Source organism: Monodelphis domestica, chromosome 2 (assembly GCF_027887165.1).
Source record: "Monodelphis domestica isolate mMonDom1 chromosome 2, mMonDom1.pri, whole genome shotgun sequence".
Classification (NCBI taxonomy): domain Eukaryota; kingdom Metazoa; phylum Chordata; class Mammalia; order Didelphimorphia; family Didelphidae; genus Monodelphis; species Monodelphis domestica.
Window position 1 is genome coordinate 242954656 of NC_077228.1, and position 20488 is coordinate 242975143.

The 20488-nt window shown below is 36.3% G+C and overlaps 1 protein-coding gene and 1 long non-coding RNA gene across 3 annotated transcripts in view; one reads left to right on the forward strand and one right to left on the reverse strand.

Moving 5' to 3' along the window:
• LOC103099154 (uncharacterized) overlaps positions 1 to 11902 on the forward strand; it is a 41264-nt gene extending 29362 nt beyond the window's left edge. The window contains exons 2-7 of the long non-coding RNA XR_462300.2: positions 3115 to 3253; positions 3403 to 3526; positions 7608 to 7988; positions 10049 to 10126; positions 11182 to 11301; positions 11767 to 11902. This is a non-coding gene — a long non-coding RNA (uncharacterized LOC103099154). The remainder of the gene's footprint in view (positions 1 to 3114; positions 3254 to 3402; positions 3527 to 7607; positions 7989 to 10048; positions 10127 to 11181; positions 11302 to 11766) is intronic.
• Positions 7115 to 20488, reverse strand: part of LOC100027388 (myosin-3) — a 36549-nt gene continuing 23175 nt past the window's right edge. For both annotated transcript variants that reach the window (XM_007482986.3, XM_001371616.4), the window contains exons 24-40: positions 19968 to 20113; positions 19723 to 19813; positions 18962 to 19351; positions 18728 to 18854; positions 17645 to 17763; positions 17234 to 17430; positions 15430 to 15613; positions 14304 to 14469; positions 13012 to 13136; positions 12246 to 12554; positions 11936 to 12139; positions 11735 to 11860; positions 10007 to 10177; positions 9780 to 9884; positions 8679 to 8774; positions 8429 to 8566; positions 7115 to 7278 (exon numbers count right to left, since the gene is read on the reverse strand). In XM_007482986.3, the coding sequence (XP_007483048.1) occupies positions 7255 to 7278; positions 8429 to 8566; positions 8679 to 8774; positions 9780 to 9884; positions 10007 to 10177; positions 11735 to 11860; positions 11936 to 12139; positions 12246 to 12554; positions 13012 to 13136; positions 14304 to 14469; positions 15430 to 15613; positions 17234 to 17430; positions 17645 to 17763; positions 18728 to 18854; positions 18962 to 19351; positions 19723 to 19813; positions 19968 to 20113 (2718 nt within the window). In that variant the 3' untranslated portion in view covers positions 7115 to 7254. The remainder of the gene's footprint in view (positions 7279 to 8428; positions 8567 to 8678; positions 8775 to 9779; positions 9885 to 10006; positions 10178 to 11734; positions 11861 to 11935; positions 12140 to 12245; positions 12555 to 13011; positions 13137 to 14303; positions 14470 to 15429; positions 15614 to 17233; positions 17431 to 17644; positions 17764 to 18727; positions 18855 to 18961; positions 19352 to 19722; positions 19814 to 19967; positions 20114 to 20488) is intronic.

Genomic DNA, 20488 nt, shown 5'->3' on the forward strand with positions numbered 1-20488 from the left:
CCTGCCTCATTTTAGAGATGAGGAAACTGAAACTGAAAAAATGTTTTGCCTAAAGTTACACACATACATCAGAAGGAGGGTTTCTTTTTTTTCTTTCTCTTTCTTTCTTTCTTTCTTTCTTTCTTTCTTTCTTTCTTTCTTTCTTTCTTTCTTTCTTTCTTTCTTTCTTTCTTTCTTTCTTTCTTTCTTTCTTTCTTTCTTTCTTTCTTTCTTTCTTTCTTTCTTTCTTTCTTTCTTTCTTTCCTCCTTTCTTTCTTTCTTTCTTTCCTCCTTTCTTTCTTTCTATCTTTCTTTCTTGCTTGCTTTCTTTCTTTCTTTCTTTCTTTCTTGCTTGCTTGCTTTCTTTCTTTCCTCCTTTCTTTCTTTCTTTCTTTCTTTCTTTCTTTCTTTCTTTCTTTCTTTCTTTCTTTCTTTCTTCCTTCCTTTCTTCCTTCCTTCCTTTCTTTCTTTCTTTCTTTCTTTCTTTCTTTCTTTCTTTCTTTCTTTCTTTCTTTCTTTCTTTCTTTCTTTCTTTCTTTCTTTCTTTCTTTCTTTCTTTCTTTCTTTCTTTCTTTCTTTCTTTCCTCCTTTCTTTCTTTCTTTCTTTGTTTCCTCCTTTCTTTCTTTCTTTCTTTGTTTCCTCCTTTCTTTCTTTCTATCTTTCTTTCTTGCTTGCTTGCTTTCTTTCTTTCTTTCCTCCTTTCTTTCTTTCTTTCTTTCTTGCTTTCTTTCTTTCTTTCTTTCTTTCTTTCTTTCTTTCTTTCTTTCCTCCTTTCTCTTTCCTCCTTTCTTTCTTTCTTTCTTTCTTTTTTCCATTTTTATTGTCATGCAAAATATACTTCTATATTGTAAGAGCACATTCATACAAAAACAAAACCCTGATGCAAAACCTAAGCTACATTGATGTGAAAAATGACTCCAACAGTTCTTTCTCTGGATGTGAATAGCATTCCCTGTCATAAGTCTTTCAGAATAGTCCCAGATCATTGCACTGCTGAGAGTACCCAAGTTTTCACAATCCAGTTCAGTTTTGCTGTTATTGTGTAGTGTTCTCAGAGGGAGGATTTCAAATGAATGACACTATCTCCAGAGCCAGTGTTCGTTCAACTCTTCCATAATGAAGCAATAAAACAGTTCTAAATATCACCATGGCATCATAAAAAAAAAAAAACCGCTGTATTTGGAAAACCTGGGTTTGAATTCTGGCTGTTACTTACTACTCTGTGATTTTAGGCATGTCATTTCCTTTCTCTGGGCCTCAGTTTTGTTATCTATAAAGGAAATTGTTGCTCTGTAACAGATTTAGAGCTAGAAGGAATGTTAGACCTCCTCTATTTCAACTTTCTGTAGCTGAGATCTGATGAATATACAGAACCCTAGTAGAAGAGTTAGCTTCCTAGCTTGCTTCTGGGTAAATTGTGATGGCATGGAAGGGAAATAAAGACCAGAGCATTCATAGACACTCTGTAATTAACTACCTGCATGGTTGGGAGAAGCCTTTCCCAAACTGCACCATAGTCAGAATGGTTGGTGCCTTCATAAAGTCCTTAGTCAAGGGGGCAGCTAGGTGGTACAATGGATAGAAAGCAAGGCCTGGAATCAGTAGGACCTGGGTACAAATCTAGCCTCAGATACTTCCTAGCTGTATGACCCTAGGCAAATCACTTAACCCCATTGACCTAGCCTGTCTTAGAGTTGTTAAACAAAAAGGAAGGATTTTTAAAATCTCTTTAGTCAATTTCATCTGCTTTCTCTTGCCTCTTCCTTCTGATTCCTTCACTTCTGATGTCTGGTTAGAGACCGTGGTATACAGGAATGTCTCTAAGGCCTGAGGTAATTTGTTTCTGAGTAAAATTCCTTGATCTTTGGACTTTTTGTTTGTTCTTTTCCATTTTAGGTGAAAGTAGTTTCCAACCTTGGAGGTTTCAAAGGTCAGTAAAGTGAGACAAAGGTATCTAGGTCACATTTTTCAGTTAATGAAAGATTGATAAAATGAGGAATGGGGATAGAACTTTAGGAGTGACCTTCAGTAACCCAGACAAACAGAAATCATGCAGTAGTCATGCTGCATCTGTACATGAACTCAGTGGGACTATTATGTAGAAATTGAACTAATTTTTGAACCTACTCTCCCAGAGATGTAGAGCATTGGAGGTATTGGAGAAATGCTTTTACATTTGTATAAGAATTCTATCTTTGAAGTAAAGAAAAAATCTATTAAAAAAAAAAGAAAAAATCTTCTAATTGATTGTGTTTAAATGGAATTGGAACACTATTAATGATCCTTTAGTCATTAGTAAGGGAGAAAGATAGCCCATGATCTTCTCTACTGAAGGGAGAAATACACCAATCCCTTAGAGAATCCCAAAACTCTGGGATGGTGCCTCCTATAAATAATTCATGAGTCTTCCAAGTCTAAATTTTATGATCCCATAACCAAGTCTGCATATTCAAGACTAGTTTGACAGTCTTGGCAAGTGACAAGGAAAAACAGGAAGAAAAAGAAAAGGAAAAGATCTGAATTCTTGGCTTGAAAGCACAATTTGGCCTTTTGCTACCTATGTGACATGGGGCAAGTTGTTTTCATTTGGGGGCCTGTTCCCTCATCCGTAAAATGTTATACATTATATTGTGTTAGTTATGTTGTGTCATGTTATATCATATCATATCATATCATATCATATCACATCATATTAGGTAACCTCTAAGTTCTCTTTTTACCAAGAATGACAAAGCTCCTTGACTGATATCAGAATAATAAATGCAGATCTTTAAGAAGTGAGAAATAAAAGCCTTTTTCCTTCATTTTGAAGAGTACAACAACATTCTTCCAACTGCCCTTAATAGTACCCAATTATTCAAAATACAACAAAATTAAATCAATAGTATTCCTTGAGCTATTATAACTATTTCAAGGCATATTTTAAGTCAAGAGTAATTACAAAAGGCCCCAATACAATATGAAATAAAGACTCAAGGTTAAGAGTGAAGCATATTCCATTTTTACATTTTACTAGAATTGTACATGTTCAATTCATGATTTAAAATCTTTAGGTTTTCTTTTCTCCAAACTGTCTGTAGACAGTATGCCACAGACTTAAGAATTCTGTTTCTCCCTCTATTTTCTTCAAACAGAAACACTTGACAAGTGTCTACATGTTCTAGAAAGGGAATTTTTTTCAGAGTTGGCCACTTCTTCGAAATAGTCAGATCTTGTCAAGCCTCTGAAGCAAGGGGGGAAGGAGAGAAAAAGTTGAAACACAAGGTTCATCTGGTAAGTTTTACATTAAGCATTACAAGCTGGACAGTATAAGAATGTGGCTTTTTTGAGTCAAAACGTCTGAGTCTTGGTGTGGAAATGAGTCTCTAAGTTTTCTTTTAATTTTAAATCCTATGATCTTTGCTTTCTTCCTGCTAAACAAGAAAGGAGAAGAATCTTAACCAGTTCAGAAATAAATGTAGGAAACAGATGATAAAACAAATGATGACAGTAAAAAAAAATCGGGGGAAACTAAAAGGATCAATCTCTGGAGTCCAGAGACAAAAGGTAAGATGTCTACTAGTTGTAACTTTATTCCTTATGACCATGAAAGCACAAAACATCTTAGATAAAAATAGACGTTGCCATTTGGGAGTTACTGTCTCATGGTGACATGCAGACTGGTGGCAGGATAGCTCCTGGGAATGTCTCAGCATTGCTGAGGGTAATCAGATCACAGTTCAAGCCCAGAAAAGAGCCATCAAATCCCCTCAGCACCAGGTTGTTTTTAGAAACAGACCATTTGTAGAGGTATAAACAGACTCCTGCATGTTAGACAGATTCTTTGCTCCACATTCTCAGCTGCTGCAATGATCCAGTCTAAGAGAAACTGAAGGTTGTATTCCCTGGCTGGTGGAAAACTTCAAACATTAGTTTTCTTCTCATAAGGACTTGTTACTTTTTTAGAACCAGTGTCCCACATGTGAACACAGCTGTCAATTAAAAAAAAGGGCATCACAAACTACTCCCAATAAAGAAGTAATTCAGACTCTTGGTCTCCATCTCTCTAAAACTGTGGTTCTCAATTTTTTTTTAACCCAGTGCTCTATATCTCTCCAACATCAAAAAAAGTATCTTTGTTTTAAATATAGCTATTAAGTAGTTAACAGAAAAAGGTTTTATATGGAGAATAGATTGAAATCAATATGTTCAAAAATAGGCATTAAATTTTACCTAGGACTCATCTTTACTCATTCCTTTTCCTAACTCTCATTTCAAGGATTTTCTGCTTCTTGATCATTCCATTAACTATTATCTATTAATCCTTTGTTTTTAAGAGTTTCCAAGACAGCTTATCTTCTATTTTAAGGACCACACGTAGGTCCTTATTTAAGGTTAGTACAGTATCTTTCCCCACTTAAAAATAGTGTAATGTCTTGTTACTCTATACTGGGAATCTTTAGAAAAAGTGAATTCTAGCAGAGTGATCTATAAAGGAAATTTCTTAAAATTAATTTTTCATTGACTTCAATATAATTGAGCAATATTTCTAAAGGATGTTTTTTTTCCAGTAGACATATGAACAGCTTCTAGAATTTAATCCCCTTCCTTTTCTTTCATTTTGAACATTTATAATATGTAAATCACTGATAATAATAGCACACTGAACTATTATGTGCTATATGTGCCAGTTTGAAACTTGTTTGAGGCTTCCAGTTTTGTAAAAGTTGTATGTTATGTTATCAATTTTTAAATTCTCCAAGATGAGTTAATTTTATTAATTGGAAGCAAGAAGGTGATCTGTACTATTGTCTTTTATATACAGATCCTCCTTAAAATGAAGGTAGTTTTTTTTTTTTAATCACCATTTTGGCCATGACAATACCTGAGGGGCCATTAACTCTTTCAATTTGATTTCCAATCTCTGAGAACCAGTGATTATCAATCACAGGTCTGGAATCAATTTCAGTTCTTTTTTTTTTTAATCATGATTTTCTCTCTTAGTATCATTTTTAAGAAAGAAGAATGGCAAGGGCTGGGCAATTAGGGTTAAGTGACTTGCCCTAGGTCACACAGCTGGGAAATTTTGGAGGCTAGATTTGAAGTCAGGTCCTCCTGACTCCAGACCTGGTGTCCTGCCTACTGTGCTATCTAGCTGCCCCCTTCCACTTCATAATTATTTATCACTTTTAACTGAGATTCAGTTGTAGACATGTGGTATGTATATAGAATTGATAATTCAGAAGGCCTGAGTTCTAATCCCTTCAATGCCACTTACTAATCATATGGATAGAGGATAGGGATTGGACCTATGATTTCATTGTCATAAGATGTTCCCTTGTTGAAGAAATTCCCTCTAACAATGCAGGATGGCACTTTCTTTGCAATTTAGAGTCTTGGAGAGCTACTTAAAACATTTCCAGATTAAATTACTTCCCCAGGGTTATACAGTTTAGATATGTTCTCAGTAGGACTTAAACCCAAGTATCCTTGGTACTCAGGATGGCTTTTTATCCACTATACCATTGTCTTCCCATAAATACTTCTGCTGAATCACTATATTTTTATGCTCCTCCATTTCCTCATTTTCAAAGTAGAGATAATAACAATTACTTTATCTTATGTACCAGGACTATATGAGAATCAAATGAGAAGGGATAGAAAGATATTTTGAAAACTACAATGCGCTAATATCATTGTTATTACAGACACCTTGCAATCATCAATATGTAGATTCATGTACATAATGGTGTCATTCCTATCCTGAAAGAATACTAAGAGAGAGTAAACTGGGTGGTTGCTTCCATGGATTTTCCAATGTGCTCTCCACCCCTGCCTTCTCTAAGTGAGAGTACCTTGGTGCTACCCCCAAAAGACTTAAATTTAGGCTTTTATATTCATTTTCTCCCCCACCCTTATTCCCCCTTTGTAAAGTTCTCTAACAGAGGAGAACAAGACTGATACAAAACTCAGTGGAAGTGCTAGGGGAGATACTGAGTCAAAAGAAGCAATTGACTCATCAGCACAATCACCAGCTTCAGGTACTTATCCCCTCCTCCCTCTTACCTTCTGGTTTAGTCTGAGTGGTTACAGGCAGTTCTCCAGGATGCAAGGATGAGAGTTAAGAGTTTGAGTTCAAGTGTATACATGTTCTAAGGTCTCTTACTTGCCAGACATATTCTTACCAATAGAAGGCGATATTGGAAAGGTTGCCTTCAATTTTGCTGGATTTGAAACAGTCCAAACCTACTCAAGTTAATAAGATTCCATGTGATCCTAATATTTTTTAATTGATGGAAAATCTAATACAATTTAAAATTTTAATTAAGTTGCTATTCTGCCCAAGGGCTAAGGGAGATATTTAAGTGAAATAGATTCAGGCCCTTTCCTTAAGAAACTTGCAATCTAGTTGATAATTACTCAGAAAAAATAAATTCTAGAACACATAGGGATTCAGAGAGAGAAGAAGAGGCTGCTCCTGTCTCTTTTCCATCCTGCTTTTTCTAGGACTCTAATGTTCCCAAAAGAATGAAGAGAGATAAGAGAACATGGTTCATCACTGATGACAAAATATTCTATCAACTTCATTTTAAGGATAGACCCATAAATATCTAAAGAAGAATCCCCTATAACTGAGAGAGTAATTGCTCTGAAAACTTCAGAAAAGAAGCATCCATGTAGGCCTCAAAAAAATAGAAGAGGTGGGTTAGATGAACTCTAAAGTCTCTCCCCACTCTCACATTCTATAGTTTTCTGATCCCATATATACACTGTCATCTTCACTTGCTGACCTAGGTTATATAGTTTTCTAAGGAAAAGAGGAGGATCTGACAGGGAAGATAAGAAGACTATGGCTGAGGGGAAATGCCTGAAACTAAATCAAGATTGGGTTAAAGAGAGAGGTATAAAGCTAATATTATGTTTTTCCTTCAAGAAAAAAAAATAAGGTCACTATTTATGAAATTCTAAGAATCAGCAATTCTTTTTAGTTTCCCAAAACTGTGACAAATAGGTAATGTAGTTGTTATCCCCTCACAGTTGATAGAAGCACCTTTGACTCAAAAAATTATCAAAGCACAGAGACATCAACATAAACACAAAGGTATCTACATTATTCAGCACTGGGTGGAAGAAGAGGATAGAGTGAAGCTGCTCCAGAGTGAAAGCAGAGAAAAGTTTATTGTGTGTGTGTATGTACAGATGAGACAAAGTCACATGGCAGCTACAAGCACACATGGTTAGGAACCAAGGAAATATACATTTTGCATATTTTCTGCCCAGCTCCCAGAAGTAGATCACTCTTCATTTTCATGTACCACCTGGGAATGGAAAAAAAAAATTAAGCTGTTTTAATTCACATTAGATATGATTGCATCTATCTCCTGTTAGCCCCTTACACAAGGCATCTTCATTTATTTGCCTGTCTGTATTTCCATGAAAACTCAAGTACATTTTATGGCCCTAATGTCAATGAACAATAATATACACAACCCCACTTTATAATCTGGAAATTCTGGCCCTAAAACTTCTTTAGGAAGAGAATAAAGTAGGCCAAGAAATAAATGAAAGTGAATTTTAGCAAAAATGGCTAACAGCAAATGTTTTTCAAATAAATTTTTCCATTAACTTCAATTATACATTTAAACAGCTCTTTTTGTGTAGTGATACAAAATTGGAAATTGAGGAGATGCTCGTCAATTGAAGAATAGCTGGACAGACTGGTACAAGTTGGTGATAAAATACCATTGTGCTCTAAGAAATGACAAATAAGCAAGATGATTTCAGAAAAAGCTGGAAAGATCTACAGGAGTTGATGCAGAGTGAAGTAAGCAGAACAGTGAAACATTATACACATGATCAACTGTGAAAACTTGGCTACTCAGTGTTGTAATGATCTGAGACAATCCTAAAAGACTTATGATGGGGAATGCTACCCACCTCCGGAGAAAGAACTTTTGGAGTCTGATGGATATGGATCAAAGCATATCTTTCACATCAGTGTATTTATGGTTTTATTTTGGGGTTTGAGGTAAGTATGAATGTGTTCTTATAACAACAACCAATTTGGAAGTGTGTTTTGCATGTTAATAAAAATAAAATTAATTTAAAAATCTTTAATTATAAGATTGGTCATGTTTCAATAGGGAAAAAAAAAACCCAAGAAGCACTTTATTGTTACCTGCCCATTCCTCCTACTATCAGAGACACTCCCGTCTCCCTGGGCTAAGGTCTGAGTACACAATATCTGAGATGAATGAATTGTTAGAAATGTGTAAAATCAGACCCTCAATTCCTTGTCTTGATAAATCCTCACAGAAGACTGGTCTCCTGTTCTTTCCCTTTGGGAAGACTTCAAGATAGTATCTTATCTTTTGCCTTCCTCACTCATTTCATTTCCTTTCATCTAACTCAATTCAGCTAGTCTTCCCTAGTAGTAAAAGTTTTCTTCAGTATTCAATGCCAACTTACTCTGGTAGAAGTAATATCTCGGGTTTTAGCTCTCAGCTTATTGACTTGAGATTCTGCAATATCTGCTCGTTCTTCAGCCTCCTCCAGCTCGTGTTGAGCTTTTCTGAATTTGGTGAGATGAACATTAGCTTGTTCATCCTGAAACAAAGCAATCAGAAGAGGTAAAGATTATAGAGAGAATTTTATCACATCTTTCATGAGAAATAAAGATGGCTTGTCAATTTCTTAATATCTGTGTTGTATGACTTACAGCTTCCTCAGCTTGTCTCTTGTAGGATTTGACCTTTACTTGGAGTTTATCCACTAAATCCTGTAACCTTTGGACATTCTTCCTATCTTCTTCACTCTAAAAAGATAAGATAACTATATTAAACTTAATGAGGTGGTAGAACAACAGTGAACACTAATTGAAAAAAATATACATTAGAGGCATCAGTGCCGATTCTCTCCAGCTCCAATTGCCAGAATACCCACCATAGGAAGATTATCCCCATCTGGTTCTAGTGTCTCTGACAACTCTAACATCAGATTGGACCCAATATAATTTGGGCTGTATTGGCAAAGCATTGAACTGACTATTAGCTCTCTGTTACCATCCAATCAATCAAAGTCATTTTTAAGTCTCTATTTGTGTCACATTGCTAGGCAATGAGAATACCAAGACAGAAATTAAACAGGACTTCTCTTGAGGTGCTTACAATCTATAAAGGAAGAAAATATGTTTATGTCTGTCTGTGTCTATATCTGTTTCTCTCTGTATATTTGTATACAAAGAATATACAATATAAATACAAGGTAACTTGGTAAAAAAATCACTAACTGCTAGCACTATATAGGAAGTCCTCACATGGGAGATAGTGTTTGAGCTGAGTTTTTGAGGAAGCTAGGAATGCTAAGGTTCTAAGATAAGGATTCATATAAAAGTTGGTGTCTCTCCTGTGACTTATTTTTGGAACACAGTAATATCATACAAATCCTTATTTTCTTTTTGTTTTTAAACTCTCACCTTTGTTGATACTAAGTATGAGTTCCAAGGCAGAAGAGCAGGAAGAGTTAGGCAATTGGGTTTAAATGACTTGCCCAGCTAGGAAGTATCTAAGGCCAGATTTGACCCAGGACTTTCTGTCTCTAGACCTAAATCTCTATCCATTAAACAACCTAGATGCCCCAAACCCTTATTTTCTATACACCTGTAGGCATTTCTTCTTCCTCTGACCTCCTTTTTTCTTATTTCTGACTTTTTCTAAAGCAAACAAATTACTAGTTTCAGTATTTTTGGAGAGAAAATGCTGAGATTCAAACATATCAGAAAGGGCAAAGCAGAAAAATATTTGCTTTCCCTTTTACTTGCCTGATAAGTCAGCTCTTTGACTCGCCGTTCATATTTCCTGAGTCCCTTAACTGACTCTGTATTTCTTTTCTGTTCTCCTTCAAGTTCAAATTCTAACTCTCGAATCTGAAAAAATAATTAAGAATAGTTTGCAGTTAAAATATAGACAAGGAGAAAGTGTCCAGAAGTCATAGCCTTCTACTCCTTTACACCTAAAAGGAAAAGTTCTATTTTGCTCTGAGAAGTACCCGTGTCTCCAGTTTCTGAATCTGCTTCTTTCCTCCTTTCAGGGCCAGCTGCTCAGCCTCATCCAGGCGGTGTTGCAAGTCTTTCACAGTCTGTTCCAGATTCTTCTTCATTCGCTCCAGGTGGGCGCTGGTATCCTGCTCCTTCTTCAGCTCCTCAGCCATTATGGCCGCCTGGAAACATAAATTACATTTACTTAATATCACATACTTAAGAAGAATTCCAAGTTTTACAAAATTTTCCTCACTAGTTCTGTTAGGCATAGATGTGTACTATATCTGAGAAGAGAAAAAAAGAATAAAATAAATGGGGTGACACCAGACCTAAGAATAAGTCCCAGTGAAATAGGAGATAATTGCAATGAAAAATAGATAATAGAAATTTAAACATACATATTTTAATATGGACCTGTGAGTTCATTTGTGAAAGGAAATTCAGAAGAGGAGGCTCCCTCTCACAATAAAGTTAGCAACTATTTTACAATGTAGACTAATAGAGGAAGGCAGGGATGCTGAAGGCATCTTGTTTAGGGTCACACAGCCCTATTTCTGAGGTAAGACTTGAAGTCAGATCTTCTTGATTCCAAGATTAGTACTCTCTAGGCACCTTTCAATGTTTTCTCTCAACAAAAAAGCAAGAATTGAATACTAATTAGAATATTAAATATTATCAGAGAAAACTTTTATAATTTTAAAACATTTTAAAATAATTAACTCTGAAGTATATTGAAAAGAATAAAATATTCAGTTCCTGAAGTAGTAATCCTCACTTTAAAGACAGCTTTTTCCTTTCCTTAGGTTCCTTTAAGTATATTCAGAGCATTTATTATTCAATATTAATCATTGCTCAGTAGAAGTAGTGAAAAGAAATGCAATTTTATAAAGGAGACTGAAATATGAAGAGGTCAATTTCTGTTAACATTACATTACCATTACCAAATAACTGTTAAATTATAAAATTCTGGAAGAAACAGGATTATAGAATAAAAGGGAACTTAGAGATCATTTAGCCTAACCTCTCATTGTATAGATGAATATGCTGAGTCCCAGGAGAGAGAAATTATTTGCTCAAATTCACAAGTCTAGTGGAGAAGATAGAAATGGTGACTAGTCTAGCGTTCCATGGGATTATTAGTGAATATTAATGCTATTTTACGCCCCTTTTGATGGTTTTTCAGGAAGCCTGATAACTTTCTGGGTCCATCCTAATCAGCAGCCATTTAAACACCTACTGAGTGCCAGTCACTGTGCTATTCAAAGTTTCAGAGTTCTGAGCTATAGTATGCAAAGCCAACTAGGTAGGTATCTACCACAACCTGAGTTGCAGGTAAACAGAACAAAAAATTGTCTATAACAAAATGCAACTGACTGCCAATGTATTTATATATCTTAGACAGATTATTAAGAACAAGTCCTAGTGATGCCTTAATAATCTTGGCAGCTATTTTAGTGAAATTTTAGAAATTTGGACTTGGAGATAGGAAGAGATGGGTTCAAATCCTATCTCAGAAGCTTACCAGCTATATAAGCCTGTGCTAGCTTAACCATTTTCACACTTGGTTTGAAAAAAATAGAGATAATAATAGCACCTACCTTTATAGGGTATTTATGAGAATGGACTGATATGTAAAATGCTTTGCAAGCTAGCATAATAAATGGTAGCTAATATTAGAGCCCTTGGCCATTGAACAGAGAATAAAAATATACAGCTATGAAAGAAAAAAAACTTACATCTGTTATTGCTTTCTTTGCTTTCTCTTCAGCATTTCTTGCATCCCTACTGGCATCCTCAACCTCACTTTGGAGTTGTGAAACATCTGCTTCAAGCTTCTTCTTTGTATGAATGAGGCTGGTATTCTAAAATAAAGAAAAAGAATAAAGTTAGCCTTGTGTCTATGGTTCCATCTCTTCTCTCTCCTCACTTTTACTTACCTGGGTGTGCAACAGTTGCACTCTTTCATTAGAATCCAAGAGCTCCTGTTCAGCCAGTTTCCGCGCTCTTTCAGTCTGTTCTAAAGCAGCTCGGAGTTCTTCAACTTCCACCTGCAACAAGTTTGCTCTGCGCTCCACAATAGCAAGCTGTTCTTTCAGGTCCTCTTGGCCTCGGAGAGCATCATCCAGATGCAGTTGGCTATCCTGTTTAAAAAGAAAAGAAAGATGCTCTTAGGAGCAGAAATATTATGATTGTCACCCATATAACCCAGAATCCATAGTATTATACCCTCTGATGGCTGTCACTGACCTTAAGCTGTCCTTGAACATTCCTGAGGTGTTTTAGAGTCTCAGCAGCCTGGCGGTTGGCATGACTCAGCTGGATCTCTATTTCATTTAAATCTCCTTCCATCTTCTTCTTTATTCGGATGGCCTCATTCCTGCTTCGCACTTCTGAATCTAGGGCACTCTGCATGGTCTCCACAGTTCTCTGGTAGTTTCTCTTTAGCTGCTCAATCTCTTCATCTTTCTCTGCAATCTTTCTATCAATTTCTGATTTTACTTGAGTCATTTCAAGCTGGATACGGAGGATCTTAGCCTCTTCATGTTCAAGAGCTGCCTTTAAAAAGGAAAAAGAAAAAAAATTGTACCAGGGTCAATTAAGAGAATACTACATTTTAGGCCAGTTAAGGCCCAGCTAAATATGCCATCTGCCATTTCTATAATTCTTGAAACTAAATTTCTTAGTTTATCTTCTGTATATATACATGTTTGTGAATAGTTACTAACAACAAAAATAAGTCTCATGTTTGAGATCTTATATTTATGCAATAATTTTCTTAAAGACCTTCAACAGCAATTCTTAGACATTATTACACCTTACAATAATGCTATGCAATGGGTAAGAAAGGTATTATCACTACTGTTTTATAAAGGAGAAGTTAAGACAAAAAAGGGAAAAAGAAGATAATGAAAAAAAATCAAGAAATAAAAAAAATCAGCTATGCCAAACCTAGGCTAGGGCTATATCCATTCTCACCCTTTCCCCCTCTGTTTTTCTTAGCACAAAAACCTACCTCTGCTTCCTCAAGAGCAAGTTGTGTATCAGCTTTTTCCAACTCAATCTGCTTTCTTGATTTCTCAAGTTCATGGATGGTTTTGCCATTTTCAGCAATTTGTTCAGTAAGATCTGCAATTTCCTCTATAAAGCAAAAAGCGGACATTGTTTAAAATACTTAGAACACAGAAGATTTTCTCAACCACTAAATTTGAAATTCTCAAGGACAGCTAGGTGGCACAGTGGATAGAATGCCAGGCCTGTAGTCAGGAAGCCATCTCCTGAGTTTAAATCTGGTCTCAGACATTTAGTAGCTGTATGATCCTGGCAAAGTCACTTAACTCTGCTTACCTTCATTTTCTCATCAGTAAAATAAGCTGGAGAAGGAAATGAAAAGCCACTCCAGTATCTTTGCCAAGAAAACCTCATAAAAGAGCCAAGAAGGGTCAGATAGAACTGAACAATAACAAATCTGAAATCCTATCAATGTAGTTTTATACTGTTATCAACATAAATATCAATAATGTTCTATCAACACAGCTATATGTAAAATGGCATATGCCTCACTGAGGACCCTGTCATGTCTCCTCTACTAGCACTTTGCTTTTCTTTTCTGTTTTCCAGGAAAAAAAACAAAAAAGTGAATTATCAAGATACTGATATATATGTCATACTAAAAGGTTTTTAAAGGAAGAGAACATGTTTTAAATTATTTTGATATTCTCCACTAGCAGCTGGTAAAGACTCTGCATACAACTAAGCAGCAATAAATGGTTGATTAATTAGTATACCAGAAACTTCTCAAAGTCAAGATACTATGTATGTAAGAACTTCATTGATGGTAATTACAACCTATCTGTATAGTGGTAGCTAAAGGGACTGGGGGCAGCTGGGTAGCTCAGTGGATTGAGAACCAGGCCTAGAGACAGGAGGTCCTAGGTTCAAATCTGGCCTCAGACACTTCCCAGCTGTGTGACCCTGGGCAAGTCACTTAACCCCCATTGTCTAGCCCTTAACACTCTTCTTACTTGGAACCAATACACAGTATTGATTCCAAGATGGAAGATAAGAGTTTTAATAAACAAAAAAACAAGTAAATAAATAAATAAACAAAAAAGTTAAACAAATGAATAAATGAATGAAGGGACTGCTGTTTTCCTTCCAAAGGTGGCAAAATTGCCTTTTTGGCATCCCTGGAACTGCTAAATGGGTCTGAGGGAGTAGGGAGTATGTCACTCTAGAAAAGGAATGCAGCAAAAGCACAGAAGCAAGAATTTTCACAAAATTTCTAAGCTAACTACTAGAACTTACGCTCTAGGTTCTTGTTTTCTCGTTTCACAGTTTCCAATTGATCTAAGGCTTCCTCATAAGCATTTTTCAATTTGAAGAGTTCAGTGCTGAGAGAGCGAGACTCCTTTAGAGCTGCTTCCAACTCAACCTGACTTTCCTCACACTTTGTCTTCCATTCAGCCAGGACCTGAAAAAACAAAGGCATACTGGGTTATTCACTGCATTATCTAGCCTATAGACTTTTCTGCTTTGCTCTTCCAAACTCTGCAGTCATTAGTATAGAGAAGCTATGTTAGAATCAGACTCTATTTTTCTGTTTCCTGCTTCTCCTTTCCTTTTATTTCATTCTGTGGAGGAGTATAATCCATAAAGTCACTATCTCAGACAGGTCAAGCCTTTGCTCCCTCCCATCTCTCCAAATATTTATATAAGTAATCAATGATTTTTGGTACATTTCACATATTTTAAATGATTGTATGGGCCTTAGGTATAGATATGGATATGGAGGGAATTGATTGGCTTTGGGTATTCTTTCATTATTGTAGAAATTGGTTCTGACCTATAAAATGTTTAATTAAAACATAGGCTTTAAATTGGTATATTTGGTCCAGTTGAAGGGGAGCTTTCCACGTGAAGCTTCCTGTCAGACTTTCCACATGTCTTTACATGTCTTTATCTCTTTAGCTTCAAGTAGATCAGCAATAAGATGTAGAAAAATCATGGGACCTAGATGAGACCTTAGAAGTCATATAGGTAAACTTCATAAAGATGAGGAAACTGTGACCAATTAAGTAAAATACCCAAAGACAAATAAGTTGAAAGCGCAGAGCCAGGATGTGAAGTTGGGTTCTTCAACTATGAATCAAGCTCTCTTTCCACCACTGCTTTACAAAGTTGTTTTGAACTGAACAGTGCAATAGTTTAGAAACGTCCACATGTGTTCATTTAGAAGCGTGGAATATCAGTTGGAAGGAATTTTAAAGACTGTTTCATCAAAACTGAAGACTGAAGGAAAGATATGATTTGTCCAAGGCCATGTAGCTCAGTTGGCAGCAGGAGCTGTGGTAAGAACCCAAACATTCTGGCACCCAGCCCAGGTCATTTTTCCACTATACCCTCTACTTAATCACCATGTGTTATAATTTACCTTATCAAAATTCCTCTGTTTTTTGTCCAGAGCAGCTGCCAGGGAGTTGGCTCTTTCAACATCTATTATAAGGTCCTCCACTTCTCCTTGTAGCCGCTGCTTTGTCTTTTCCAAAGAAGCACACTTAGCATTCACTGCTTCAACCTGCTCTTCAGCATCTTGAAGGCGCTGAGCAAGTTTTTTCCTTAAAGAATAAGAGATAGAAGCAAATTCTAATTGAATTTCAATACTTTTTCAACATAGCCATCTAAGTCAAGTAGAAGAATGTTTTTAAAATGCTTACAACTGTGCTAACCACTAAGAATTCAAAGAAAGGCAAATTTAGTCACTGCCTTCAAGGTACTCACAATCTCATAGATTAATATTTAAATGGGGGGGAGGGGTCTTGGAAGCTATCTAGTACAATGTTCTCATTTTACAGATGAGGAAACCATGGTCCATAGAGAGTGAGTGACTGACCTAAGGTCTCATAGGAAGAAAATGACAGAAGTTTGAACTCAAGCCCTTAACTCTAAAGTCAGTGATCTTTCCACTGTAACACATCACCTCTCATTCACCTAGTGCTGATGTTTCTTTTCAGAATGTCCACTTATTCCCATTATCCTTAAAGTATTTATCATCTTCAAAAGATGACTGTGAATAGATAAGTTTCACAGTCATTTGTCTCCAGAGATGATTAAAGTTCTTTATCTTATTGATAGAACCTTATGAACTAACAGGAATCATTTTATAGCATAGCAGAATAGGCAGCAAAGTGAAACAGTGGATAGATAGAGCAGCTGGAGTATAGTCAAAAGACCTGAATTCAAATTCATCCTCGGACATTTTATTAGCAATATGACTCTGGACTTAACCTGGTCTGCCTCAGTTTCTTCATCTATAAAATGAGCTGGAGAAATAAATGACAATCCACTTCAGTATCTTTGCCAAGGAAACCCCAAATGGGGACACAGTCAGACACAACTGAAACATGTGAACAACAGAGTAGAACAGAAAAAAGATATATTTCATTAGAGCTCCTAATTTCTAAAATCAAAAAATTTTATGCACAAGTAATTCTAAATTCAACATAATCATAAAAGATTTATGCAGTGCTTTGAGATTTGAGAAGCGCTTTATTTCATGTGGACTGCACAATAATCCTGTGAAAAAGGTGCTATTTTTAAGTGATTTGCCCAGAGTTACACACTTAGGGAGTTCCTAAGGCAAGATCCAATCAGGTCCTCCTAACACCACTAATTTTCAGTCCTCTGTGTACTAGAAACTTAATCTGCCTGGGAAGGACTCTAATGTGATAGGTGGGTGTGTCGGAACTAGTATCTACCAGTTTCCTCTAATTCTTGCTCCCCCTTTCCAAAAGATGAGTTAGGCTAGATTTTCTCTATAAAGCCAACAAGGCCATGATTCAATTGGCCCCAGGTTGGAGCAAAGCTCTATCTTCTTGATGGTCCCTGGCTCTGTTGAAGGGGCTTACTTGTTGTTTATGAGCATAGAAGGTCCCATTCATATGGGATTCTTGCCCTTCAAACTTGGTAGAATGTCTGAAACCATGACCCTATTCTGCTGACAAAATCCTGGAGACAAAGAAAGCCATTTTTACCTGAGATAAGTGCTACTGAGTAAACCTCTTTTTGTTAACTGGTCAATGAATCAGGTATACTTTATTTAATTGCACTTAACTTGATCAAACAGGATGGCCAGCATCCATCCATTTTAGATGTGGAAAAACCCTGTGGGCATTGGTCATAGTGCTGTGGGAATTTTAGAATGTTAATCCCCTCCAAAAACAAGCATTATTTCATACTTGGCTTCCTCCAGTTCCTCTGTGCGCTGAATGGCATCTGTTTCATATTTGGTCCTCCATTGAGCAACCTCACTGTTAGCCTTGGACAGTGCTCTTTGAAGTTCAGCCTTGGCTTCTTGTTCTTCTTCATATTGTTCCCGTAACAAATCGCAGTCATGACGGGAAGACTGTAATCCATGGGCCAGTGCATTCTTGGCCTAGGAAGGAAAAAACAAAGAGAATATGGACTGATTAAATATTAGTACTACCTGCAGAAATCAAAACAAAGAGAATATGGACTGATTAAATATTAGTACTACCTGCAGAAATCAATATTAGAGGTTTCAGTTAGCTATAGAATTTTCTTATTCTTCTGATGGTTATAGAATCTGTAGAGCATGAGGCAGTATTACCACAGTATATAGTATTTACCTTGGTTTCTTCTTCTAACTGCCTCTTGAGTTCTTCAATTTGTTGAGTAAATGCTTGCTTGCTCCTAGAAAGCTGGGATACAATGCTTTCTTTTTCTTCTAATTGACGACTTAATTCACCTGTGATCCAAGAAGGGAGAGGGGTGAAACTCTAACATCATCAATGAACTCCCACATGTGTAACTTTGCTGTTTACTGAATATACAGAAGCATATGACATGGTCTCTGAACTTATTAGATTTATGATTTTGATAGGGAGAAAGGATAAATCATAAATAACATATGCCAAATGCCATACTACTTTATAAAAGCCATTGGAGGGGCTTCAATGAATCTTCAATTCTTGTAATTTACCCATGTAACAATGGGTAGAAGAGTTATATTTTCCCAGTCAAAGGTGCTAAAAGCATTTGCTTGCTATTTCAAGCCCAAGACCCTTAAAATTGATCACATTTTTCTAAATTACCTTTTTCTGCAATGATTAAATCAACTGACAATTTAAGCATCTAACTATGTTCTAGGCACTATACTAGGCACTGGGAATATGGCACAAAAAAACTAAATCATTTGCTTTTACTATGGTAAAGTAGAGGAGTGCTGAGGTCTCAGAACTAAAAATCAGAAGGGCTATATTTTAGTACCAGCTCTATAAATTCACTACATGATTTAGGACATGTCCCTTAATCTCTCTGGGCTTCAAGCTTCCCAGGTGTAAAATGAAGAAGTTGGACTAAATGATCTTTAAGCTCTAAAACTTTATGCTGTTGTGATTTGGGGCGCAATTGTTCTTTCCTATCTTCTCCAGTTATTCTTCTTTATGATAAATCAGCAAACATACCTTTGTAAGCGATTTCATTTGTTGTTCCTAAAAATAAACTTTCTTAGATATTCCCTTAAGGGTTCTTGTTCTTAGTGAGAATCAGCTCTGCCTTTGATACTCTCATCTTTCATCATCTGTGGGTGGTTTTCATTGATGCTTTGCACCATTCAGGCACAAAAATACTTACTTTGGGGGAGGGTGGGGGCAGAATCAACCCTCTCTCAGATTTGTTATTTTCTTTTCCACTTTCTGTCATACCCTCACCTGACTCAGTCTGTAAACGAGCTTTTTGAGCAGTCAGCTCATTCAGACTCCTTTGGGTTTCTTCTGTCTTGCTCCGTGACTCACTTATCTGGTCCTCCAAGGTCCGACATATCTTCTCTAGATTTGCCTGTAAAGTTGAGAAACCACAGTGTCATTATTCACTTAAAATAGAATCAACATTTCTGTTTCTGGTTAGTTGAGAGCTTTTGATCATGACATTTGCAACAAAAGCACCTTAGATTTAGATACGCTTTCCACATTACTAGCAAGGTCATCAATCTCCAGCTTGAGTTCACTCTTTTCCTTCTCCAGTTTCTGTTTGACCCTCTGCAGGTTGTCAATTTGCTCACTGAGTTCAGCTGTGCTATCTGCATGCTTCTTCCTCAAGGTGGCAACCATAGCTTCGTGCTGCAATGTGGCCTCTTCAAGGTCCCGTCGCAACTTCAGGAATTCTGCCTCTCGCTTCTTATTGAGTTCAATCTGGGTTGAGGTGACACCTCCAGCTTCCTCCAGTCTTTCACTCAGCTCCTCTAGTTCACGGGCATAATCACTACGTTGTTTCTCTGTCTTGGCCCGAGTAGCCCTCTCTGCTTCAATCTCCTCTTCCAGCTCTTCAATTCGAGCCTGCATAAAATAATCATGCTGTGATCACTATATCAAGAATGACTCTAAATATATGTATACATAAATATATATGTATAGATATAAAGTTAATTATTGAATGTGGAAAGCATTACATTCCATGAAATGAAGACATAAGTGATTTGTTTTTCTTATTTTGTGGACAGTACTTTCCAAAGTACTTTCTTACTTTCCAAAAGCAGAAAGAAAAAAGAATTTGGAGGAATAAGTAAGCTGTGGGCCCCTACCCATTTGCCATATCATTACAACTCCCCAAACTGCCATCTCCAGCAGATCATTTTATTTTACAGGGGCAGTTTATTTTACAGGACAGGTTACCTCAAATTCTACATCAAGCCCATGATACTTCTTACTTGTAGTTCTTTGATTTTCTTTTGGAATTGAAGACCCAAAGTCTGCTCATCTTCTAATTTGCTTTGCAACTGACTATATTCAAAATCCTTCCTATGGAAGAAAAAAATGTATTTAAAATATAAAGAAAACAAGTCAGAATGACAAACTTTTAGATACAGAAGGAATATCATCCAGACTCCTAATTTTATAATCAAGGAGACTGAGGGCCAAATAATTTTTTTAAATATGTAGTTTTATGTCATACTTCTTCAGTCTTTCATCCAATTGCTGTTTGTCATTTTCTAAATCTAATATGGATTCCTGGGCAAGTTTCAAATCTCCTTCGAGCTTTCGCTTATTCCTTTCAAGGTCTACACGAACTTTCTTTTCTTGTTCCAAGGAGCTTTCAAGCTGAAAGAAAAATAATTTTAGATTATAACATGGCATTTGTGAATCTTAAAAACTACTCAGATTGTACCTTAGAAGATTTGGTTAAGCTAGTCCCCTATTGTAACAATGGAGATACTTGATCAGGAATGTATTGGGAACTTTAAAATTATTCCACCCTACTCAGACAGTGTCTTAGGGGAAGATAAATTTGTAAACTCCTGATTGAACAATGAAAGTCCCTAACTCATAGTAAAGCTAAAACCTTAAGATAGGCCTATTTTTAGATCTAATACAAAAAAGTATTAAGTACCTGTAAATGTTAAATTAGTACCTAAAAAGGTCAAGTAACTTACAAAAGGCAAGCTTAACAAAGAGGTGTGAAGTACTCAGAAGATT